The sequence below is a fragment of the Phoenix dactylifera genome, chromosome 12 (assembly GCF_051530095.1).
Source record: "Phoenix dactylifera cultivar Ajwa chromosome 12, Ajwa_hap1_PhDact_Kaust_v1.1, whole genome shotgun sequence".
NCBI classification, from domain to species: Eukaryota; Viridiplantae; Streptophyta; class Magnoliopsida; order Arecales; family Arecaceae; genus Phoenix; species Phoenix dactylifera.
The window spans coordinates 23,437,922-23,447,392 of NC_143201.1; the positions used below are offsets into that span (position 1 = coordinate 23,437,922).

Sequence of the window (9,471 nt, forward strand, 5' to 3'; positions counted from 1 at the left end):
CCTTAACATTGTGTTAAAAAGTAATAATTCTGCATAAACTTGCTCTGAACAGTCATTTATTTTTTATATATATAAATCTATGAAGCCATAATCTTCCACTATAATAAAACTAACAGCCCTCTGCTCAAAAAATTGAATTAAAAATAAAAGTATTGTTTAAAGCTCATGATGTTATATGTATATACTGGTAACACTTGGAAAGTCCAGAACGATGTAATATTATCACAGTCCTTAATTTTTGGTAAGAAAATGTTGGTGATATAACAAACTAGTGCTATTTTCTCTCTTTCCACAAAATTCAGATTATGTTTTTCAACCTCATCCAAATGACTAATCGAAAGCTATTTTTTAAAATTTTTTTTGACGAACTTGAAAATTTATTTAAATCTAATTACAATGGTCAGTTTCTATTAATCCATGTTATCTACTCGTTTGCTTTAATATTACCTGTCACAACTTCGTAACTTTACTCAAGAAGGCTAAGGATAATTTTTTGGATTTTTTATTTTTTTACAAGTGTTCAAAATCTCCGAAAAACCTGGACGGTTCTCATAAATATATATATATATATATATATATATATATATAATCCACACCGCGTCACCGTACTCCGGGGTACGCACTACCCTCTTATCCTCTCCATCTCTGCCGCTCCGTCTTCAGCACCCCTCCCACCTAAGCCTCCTCCAATGCCTCTCTTCATCTCTAAAATGGCCGGGAGCGGTCTGTTCACCGCCCGGCACCATCACCTTCCCATCCCCCCGCCCTCCCTCTCCTCCTCCTCCGCCCTTTCGAACCCCCTCTCCTTCCCTTCTCCTCGAAGAAGTATTCACGTCGCGCGGGCGAGGAAGGGCCTCTCGTCCCGCACCCGCCGGCTCGAGAATCGACGCAAAAAAGGCGCTGCAACCACCACCACCATGGAGGAGGAGGCGGCGGCGGAGTTGGAGGGGGTGGCCGCTGGAGAGGGGGCTTCTTCTGCTGCTGCTTTTCTGGAGGTCGGCGGAGGAGGGGCTGAGGGGCTTGCCACGCCGTCGCTGCCCATGCCGGAGCTGCCGGGGGAGGAGCCGGACTTCTGGGAGGGGCCGCAGTGGAACGCCTTCGGCTTCTTCGTCCAATACCAGTGGGCCTTTGGCATCGTTTTTGCGGTATTCTCCGTCCCCCTCTGCCAAAATGGAACCTTTGATGGAGACGAGCTTCTTTAACCGTTTCCTTTATTGCTTTACCTAATTTTTGTCGAGTGATTTCTTCGTGCTAATTCGCTCTTATGTTTACTTCCTGTTATCTTCTCTCTCTCTCTCTCTCTCTCTCTCTCTCGCTCGCTCGCCCTTTTATTTTTGATTATTTGTGCTGTATGGAGAAGACATGCATGGAATTGGATGGAAATGAGTTAACTTGAATATTATAGAGAAGAATTTAAGTTTTGAAAAGGCGTTGTAAGTTCACTAATTTGTAATCCTGAGGATTGAATGATAAAGCACAACATTTTTTAGTAGTTAATTCGAATATGGAACAGCGGAGAATGGAGCAATTGATAATATTTAATATCAAAGGGGAGGTTATGGCGGATGACTACCGAGCCTCGGAGGTTTACATGTAAGTCTTAGGATTCAAATCATAGATGGATAGCATTCTGTTGTCATTTTAATGTGGGAATGGAACATATGGTTTACATTGACGTGAGCTGCTGTATATATTTTGGGCTGTGATATTTCTGATAATGAAAATTTACTTTAATTGAGTTTGATTTAACATGGGGAAGTGGTTTAAATTCATGTTATTTTTTTCTGTTGCTACTTGATGTGAGGTGGATTTTTCAAGGTTGCTGGGGTGTACCTTAAATGGGCGAAACTAAAGCCAGGACATTCCATATTATCAGATGAGATTATTCAAAGAGGACCAAACTTCCGATATAAATGATTCACAGTCCAGCAGCTGGCTACTGTCTCATATCATCTACTGATATGGAAGATAATTCTCTAAGAGAGTTTGATGCTTTCTTTTCTTTTTTTCTAAGTTATCCGGTTCGGATGAAAATTTTATCCAGTCTATCAAAGAACTTGTTGACTTTGAAACTGCACTTTCCTATATTCAGGGATCTGTTGCATTCAATTGAGTTGATAAAGCTCTTCGCCCGACTAGCTAATGGGTCACATTTGATGCTGGATCCTTTTCGGGGCAATTTCAGAAAAGCTTCTGGTTGATTGCTGTAGTTTCTGGGAGAAGGGTAGAATCAGGACAGATCTGACAAATTAGATATGCTATTAGTTTCTTCACTTTGATTTAGACATAGTTATGAAAGTTGTGCGCTTATGTAACTTTGTTCAGCAGCCCACATTGGTTAGTGTTATTCAAGGAGGTATTCCAAAGCTAAATTGTAGGTTAAATGATAAAATTAGCAATTTTGCCAAATCTATAGACTCTCTTAGGGCGGTTGTTGCACTTAAAATGGGATAAAGGACTATGTTTAAGTCGATGTCTAAACCTCAGTACCTAAAACTTTGTTGTTTAACACATCATATGCTGCCATTGGGAAAAAATGAAGCTAACAAACATGCAGATGACAACACTTTGACTTTGTCTATCTTATCATGCAACATCACAAGATGTTGCAATAATTTAAATTACTTTTGCTTTCTATTTGGATTACATTTTTGCCCTGGAAGGGTTGAATATAAAAGGAATGGCCTCTTTCCTGTAAGAACTAAATGCTATCAATAACAGGAAGTTATATCGCGAATATTCTAGCGACAGAAAGCATCTTGAATCTGCACATGTAGTAGTCTCGACAAGAAAAATACAAAACAATCAGTTTTGTTAGATGCGATCATTATGATTAAAAATTTTGGTAATTCTATAAAAGATAAAATGGGATGTCCAGCAAAAGTAAGGAGTGAGAATTCTGCCTAAAGTTATTAACGAAATAATGTATAGGTTTGAACTACTTCCTTGTTATGTTTGAATATTTACTGGTTCATGTTGAACAGGTCGGATTAGGCAATTTTATGTCCCTGGTCAAATCACTCGACTTCCACTGGCCACTTATTCAAGCCATTTTAATTCTGTTAATTGGATATAATATATCATGTTATAGTGTAGTTCAAAATATTATAAATTAAAAAAAGGGTCCAAGTGAACAATAATGAACATGGAAGAGATAAATATATTGAGATATATATCTGGTAAGGATAATGGGTTGGAATATATGTGAGAGTTAGAGTTACACCAGTTTAGGAAGAAGTGATGTAGAACTGAATGAGATAGTATGCGCATAGGCAGTGATGATTTGGGGAGGTTTTTTTGAAGAAGAGAGTTCAAATTTATTTGAGTATTCGGAAGGAGTCGGCCTAAGTTTGCATGGATTGGCTGATAAAGAATTTGATAAAGCTTGCAGTAATATAAAGAAGTAACCACTGAAAGGAACAGTTGACGAATTAAGGTCGTAAAAGCATCCCACATAGTTAGAATAAGGATTGAGTGTTATGGTTTCCTTTCCTATCCAATACCTAATAGTGCTATCTTATCCTAGTACCTTTTCTTTTCTTTTTTATGTCTAGTGCTTCATTTTTTTGCTATAAGGTGGTTTGCTATTGCTGAGCTGTAGTTATGTTGGTTTTGAAAATTTCTAGTCTGCGATTTTTTATTTATTGTATCATGTGATTTTGAAGTAACTAGAATATATAATGTACATCTAAGGTGTTTTCATCTATATTTTATCAAAATTAGTTTGTTGTGATTTTTAGCGATGTACTCTAGTTTTTAGCAGAGAACATCTTTGTTTTAGTATGGTGCCTTTCACCGAGCTGACTTTTTTTGCATAAAATTGATTTTTGTTTCTCTATGCTCTTTTGCCATGATTTCTTTTCGGTTATTGTGCACAGATGGCCAAACTAATGCAATTGTCTGCTTTAACAGCTGATTGCTTGCGGGATTTCTGTTGCTACATACAATGAGGGGGCAACAGATTTCAGGCAAACTCCTGTCTATAAGGAGTCAGTTCAGTCGCAAGAGCTCTTAGAGGAGCCAGAGGCATCAAACTCTGATGTATTTGAGGGAAATCCAACTGAGGTGGCCCCAAGTTTGGAGTAGCATTGTCGTAGTGGGTAGGGCTCATGTCATCCGATCATTTTGTTGGAAACCTAGGATTGTGCAATCCAAGACGCAGCTGGAATTCCATGAAGCATTTGCCATCAACAGTATGCGGAATCACTTGTGTACTGTATGATACTCATTTCTTCGATGAGTTTGTAAATTAGTGGCTGTGAGCGTAATAAAGAATGAGCTCTTAAAATGCCCTCAAGATCGATATTGTATATTTTCTCCATGGGGCAGGACTAATTTTAAATAGTACAAAATTCTATTTCCTTGACTTGTTGGCCATGTGGTTGTATTGTTTCTTTAAGAAAGAAGTGGCTTTAGTCTATGTGCACCCAGACATTGGATGTGCGAGCATCACAAGTAGTTGTTGACCAAGCGACGAGCTGCGAATTTACTCAAGTAGCTTAGACATTTCTTTCAGGTTTTTGACGACAATTATTAAGTAATTTTGGACATTTTTTCAGGCTTTTGAAGACAATCACAGGTAGCTATATTCATATATTGGAAATAATGAGAGCACAAGGTTTAGAGTATATCAGTCACATGTGGTCCATCTCCTCAGCATCTGATACTGCTTTTATTTTGAATCTCTGCAAATTTGATGCGATCATCTTTGTAATAGGAACATATTATGCAGTAGACCATTATAGCATCTGAGCAGAAGTGAAGGAGTTGTAACTTTGAGATTTGAGTTCTGCTTTGCCATTACTAAGCACAAGGAATATTTCTGCTTTGCATATCAAAACTGTGCTAGGTTTTTCTGCCTTCCATGGATAGGCTACCATCTCCTTTTAATCAACAGGATTGTTTCTCTTGATGTCATATCTTCTGATACATGTGAAGAGGGGCGACATAAATTCTATTCAACCACCATTGAAGAACTTTTTTGTGCTTCCAGGTCCATCCACTTGCATCCACCAACTGAATCCCTGTGGTCATTTCATCATCATGGTTTTTCTCATAGTAAATATTGGTGCTTGTTTTCGGTCCAGTCTCAAAGGCTCAAACCAGCTATCCTTTTCCTTATAAAAGCAAGTTTTTTTTTTTTGTGTGTGAACTCTACTAGTTTTATTTATTAAATAAGCATAAATCTTAATTTTTATGTTATTATGATTATCCTAAACAGGGAGAGTAAAAATGTGAATCATCCAAAGAATTTTTGTTACCAGGACCGTCGTTTAACATAAAGAGATTCACCGAGTAATCATCTGTTGGATTATGAAATGAGGACTGATCTGTGGAGCTTTTTATTTCCGCAGCCAAACAGCCAAGATGCCATGGCACACGGATCTCGCCATTGGCTCTTCCTTAAAAGTGAGAGCTAAGAGGAAGCGTATAGCTGGGGGTAGATTAATTCTTGTCAGCTGTACTTTTTGAGCTCCCCAATAGACAAGGAAGATAACCCGAGTGCGTCTCGTGGGCTCACGTAATGCATGGCTGCACCCACGAGAAAAGGCACAAAAAAGCGCCTCCTCCCTCTCCCTTACAAATACCCAACCAGCAAGCCTAGTCCTCTCCAAACTTCTGCTCTTCAGGCAGCTTTCTAGGATTAAAAAATGTTCGTCTTGTGTTTTCTGGCAAAACTTCTGGCCTTCTTTGCTCCCCTCCTGCTCTCTGTGGCAGCAATTCTGGCGGTAGCTCGCTGGGGATTTGAGCCTCAAGCGTTCGAGCAACAAGTAAATGACCAAGTGGCAAATGTGGCTGACTTGCTATTCACGTACCATGCAGCTGAATTGGCTGTCCCTGCAGGACCGCCTCCCATCCAAGAAGCTGATCATGGATAACTTACAAAGGCCTCTGGGCTTCTCCATTTTTTGTTTTCCCCTGCCAGTACCATCATGAGCGGATATTATGTGCTCAGGAAGTTGGTTTTCATAGAATGAATCAATTGTTATCTAATTTGTTGTTACTACTTTCCTATCAATATGCCTTTCTATGAATTACCTATTGATGTTGAATCAAGTGAAGTTTTTTGGTTTCAAGCCATGCTTTTTAATAGTGGTTTATTAAGGTGGCTTGGAACAGTGCCAAAGCCTGGGAAGCTAATGAACATTGAGATGATAGCGAGAATTGCAAGAGCTATCAAACTTGATGCCCTGCTAAAATTGGCGGATATTCTGGGTTCTTGTCCTGCCTTCACTCTGATTTCAGCCAGGATTCTCCAGTCTTAGTTCTTTAAAAAGAAAAAAGAAGAAGCAAATGTGAAATAAAATGGACTTGGCTGCATTTGTTTTATCTAGGCGATAACTAGTAGTATACTTGCCTGTGCAATTACACACAGGATCACCAAATGGGTCCACTTAAAAACTAGGCCTTTTCATCCGCTTAAAACAGGCCAAAGTGGCAAATTTAGAGGAGCAGGAGACAAACAATTTCTTTTCCCTGTTTTAATGAAAAGGATGGACGATGAAGATTGTTTTTTATCCACAATCAACAAAATTGAAGAATAAAGAACACTGATTCTGTCCTCTGAGTTATGCCGCTGTCTTAATGTAAACAAGGCAAACTTTCTTATCTTGTGTTGCTCAGATAATCTAGAATGCGACGGAGAATACATGGACTAGTGGCTAGAAGATGTTTAGTTTCTTTACAAAATACACAAATGACAATTGGGAAATCAACTTTAAAAGTGGGCAGACAGTCTTTGCTTCATCAAGAAATGATTTGGTAACAAACAAAGAACTTGAGCAAACTAGCAGGATGGACAAAAGAACTTACAATGGGACTCATTTGGGTCTACTGCATGGTACTAAAACGTTCACCCAATTTGAGTTAAAACAAGCTCATAAGCACAATGTACTACTTATAATTCATGAACATTGTTATCATCATCATCTGACTCAGAAGGACCTCTGCCAACTCTTCTCATACACCTTCCTTATGATAGGATTGCAGACCTGCTCCAACTCCTTCAGCTTCTCATCATCATAGTCTTCCTTTTCTGCTTTCTGATTGTCATCTAACCACTCCATGGCTTCCTTCAATGCGCTCTCCATTGTCTCCTTGTCATCCGATTCAATCCTGTCGGCGAGCTCGTCCTTATCATCGATCGTGCTTTTCATGTTATGAACATAATTTTCGAATCTGTTCTTTGCGCCGATCCTCTCCTTGATCTTCTCATCCTCTTGTGTGAACATTTCGGCTTCTCTCACCATCCTGTCAATCTCCTCTTGGCTTCGACGCCCCTTGTCGTTCGTGATGGTGATGGATTTAGACTTCTTGGCATCTTTGTCCTCGGCTGTATTGTTTTTAGAACGGCCTCGATTGAGCCATCTTCTCTCACTCTTCTCATCCATCTCAGCGATTTGATTCCGGTCGACGTCTCCCATGACAGCAAACTACCATTCACCCTCAAGCCTCAAGTGGCCGCTAACCCATGCAGCATGCCTGCCAATATTCTACTAGTTGTCGTCTAACCTGCACTGTTTTAATTATTTTCAGTTTGTTCACTAATTTTCCTCGGCTATGGTTGCTTTTGGGCGCTTCCCTCGATTTAGAGCTTGTTATACAATGCCTACTCTCAAAGAAACTAGTCCGAATTCAAGAAAAGATCAGCTGTGGAGAGAAATATGGAGATGAAGTAATTTGAAGCTTGCTGAAGATGATCGACAAGGTTACAAAGTTGTTGCAAATGCTAAAGATAAGGAGGTGATTTGCTTCTTTCTATGGTGAACAAATGATGAGAAATATAGGAGCGGGTAGGTGATGCATCTCAGTTGATAGCTTGTGAAGTTGATAAAAAATGAACATATGTTGGTGGCAAGCTATTTGCCAGCATAGAAACGATGCATTTTACTCCGATACAAAGCAAAGATACATGCACCCTGGACTTGCATGATTCTGAACAAGTTGGTACTGATATGAAGCAGGGACAACACAACTTGATGGTGCAGCGAGCGAAGTTTCATTACGTAAGATATAGAATGTTCTTTGAACGGACTATGGTTACTAAAACAAATGAAAAGAAATAGTGAAATGCTTCTGTTTATCTGCTTATTTGTTTTACAGATGAGGCCCATATTTAATTCCAGTGCAGCTCTGGGTTTTAAAAAATGGGTAGCCATCCCTTGGAAATCTTGACCCCTTCCAGGTCTAATAATCCCAAATATCAATACAACCACCAATAGATTGTAGTGTAATTACACCTTTTATGGCATGAAAAAAGCTAGGAGGCTACTCTGATCTCTTGCCTCACCATTCTCTAACATCTTCAACAAAAGCACTTGCAGGATAGTTGGTGTAGCAATTTTAACTGGGAAGAGTGGGAAACGTTGTATACCTCGGAAACATGGAGATGCTGACAATATAAAAGCCTCATGCAGTGCAAATATCTGAGTTCTCATTATATAATAGAATAGATGTATAGAAATGTTGGATAAAGCAATTAACGAAATCTTATGATGAGATAAAGATTGTTGTTTGCCATGATGATGATCAACCAAAAATATCAAGTATAGTATTCGCATGAAAGCAAATTAATATGTTCAGAAGTTGAAAAAGACTAAACAATCATGAAAATTAACAGAATTTAGCAGACCCTCTCATTTCCTACTCAATTATCTCACAATTGCTTCCTTTTACAATGCGGTTTTGAAGATGACTTGAGCTTATGGTAATGGTTTGGCAATAGAAGTGACAATAATGACATGTTGAGATATATTGGCAAGCCAGGGGTGAATTTTGAAGGCTAATAAAGTTTGCTTATATGGAGTTGATGATGTTTTCATAGGCATGGTGACAACTGATTATGGTAACATATGATGACTAGCAATTGCATGATGAGACCTGACATTAAGGAAGAAAGCAAGATAAAAAAGAAATAAAACAAATTACAAGGAGATGGACAAAGAGTAAGAGTATATGAGACGCATAATTTTTATCCTTGATCTTTCATTCTCCATCAACTTACGTAAAATACTGAGATCTTGTCTCCTTAAATGTCAGTTTATATCCTTCCATATGAACTCCCGGTGTTATTATGATGCATCATAAGTTTGAGAGGAATTACCAGAAGTGCACATGGACATGGATATAAATGCATGTATATTTTGAAAAGTTTGTCATATTATATGACCACACGAAGATGCATAGAAGATCACTTTTGTAAAAACCACGTTGGAAGCCTACATCTAACATCTTATGAAACAATATGTTCCACATACATCCTTATCGACCTAATAGTTGCCTTAAAAAAATTCTCCCACTCAACTTATTAAGGGATTATCAAAACAAGAGATTTTTCAACGCAAACTAATGCATGAGTCTCCAATTTTCAGACGATAGGCGTTTATTATAATAATGACATTCGTTAGGGGGTGATGTGAAATTAATCTCAGTGTCTCTTTATCACCGTTCATTCGGAAGACACCGAGGGGC

General features: G+C 38.6%; 2 protein-coding genes across 3 annotated transcripts; one reads left to right on the plus strand and one right to left on the minus strand.

The window, feature by feature from the left end:
* The first annotated feature begins 597 nt into the window (after window positions 1–597).
* On the plus strand, window positions 598–4,366 carry LOC120111919 (uncharacterized). 2 transcript variants are annotated; one of them, XM_039130171.3, is made up of 2 exons: window positions 598–1,145; window positions 3,913–4,366. In XM_039130171.3, the coding sequence occupies exons 1-2, from the start codon at window positions 690–692 to the stop codon at window positions 4,084–4,086; spliced, it is 630 nt and encodes a 209-aa protein (XP_038986099.2). In that variant the 5' UTR covers window positions 598–689; the 3' UTR covers window positions 4,087–4,366. The 2 variants fall into 2 exon arrangements, with proteins under 2 accessions (XP_038986099.2, XP_088565305.2); XM_088709179.2 differs by having other exon boundaries at window positions 3,879–4,087.
* A 2,569-nt stretch (window positions 4,367–6,935) lies between these two features.
* LOC103701892 (luminal-binding protein 3-like) lies at window positions 6,936–7,391 on the minus strand. The gene has a single exon (XM_008784113.3). It carries the CDS (start codon window positions 7,389–7,391, stop codon window positions 6,936–6,938), a length of 456 nt encoding a protein of 151 aa, XP_008782335.3.
* Window positions 7,392–9,471: the final 2,080 nt, after the last annotated feature.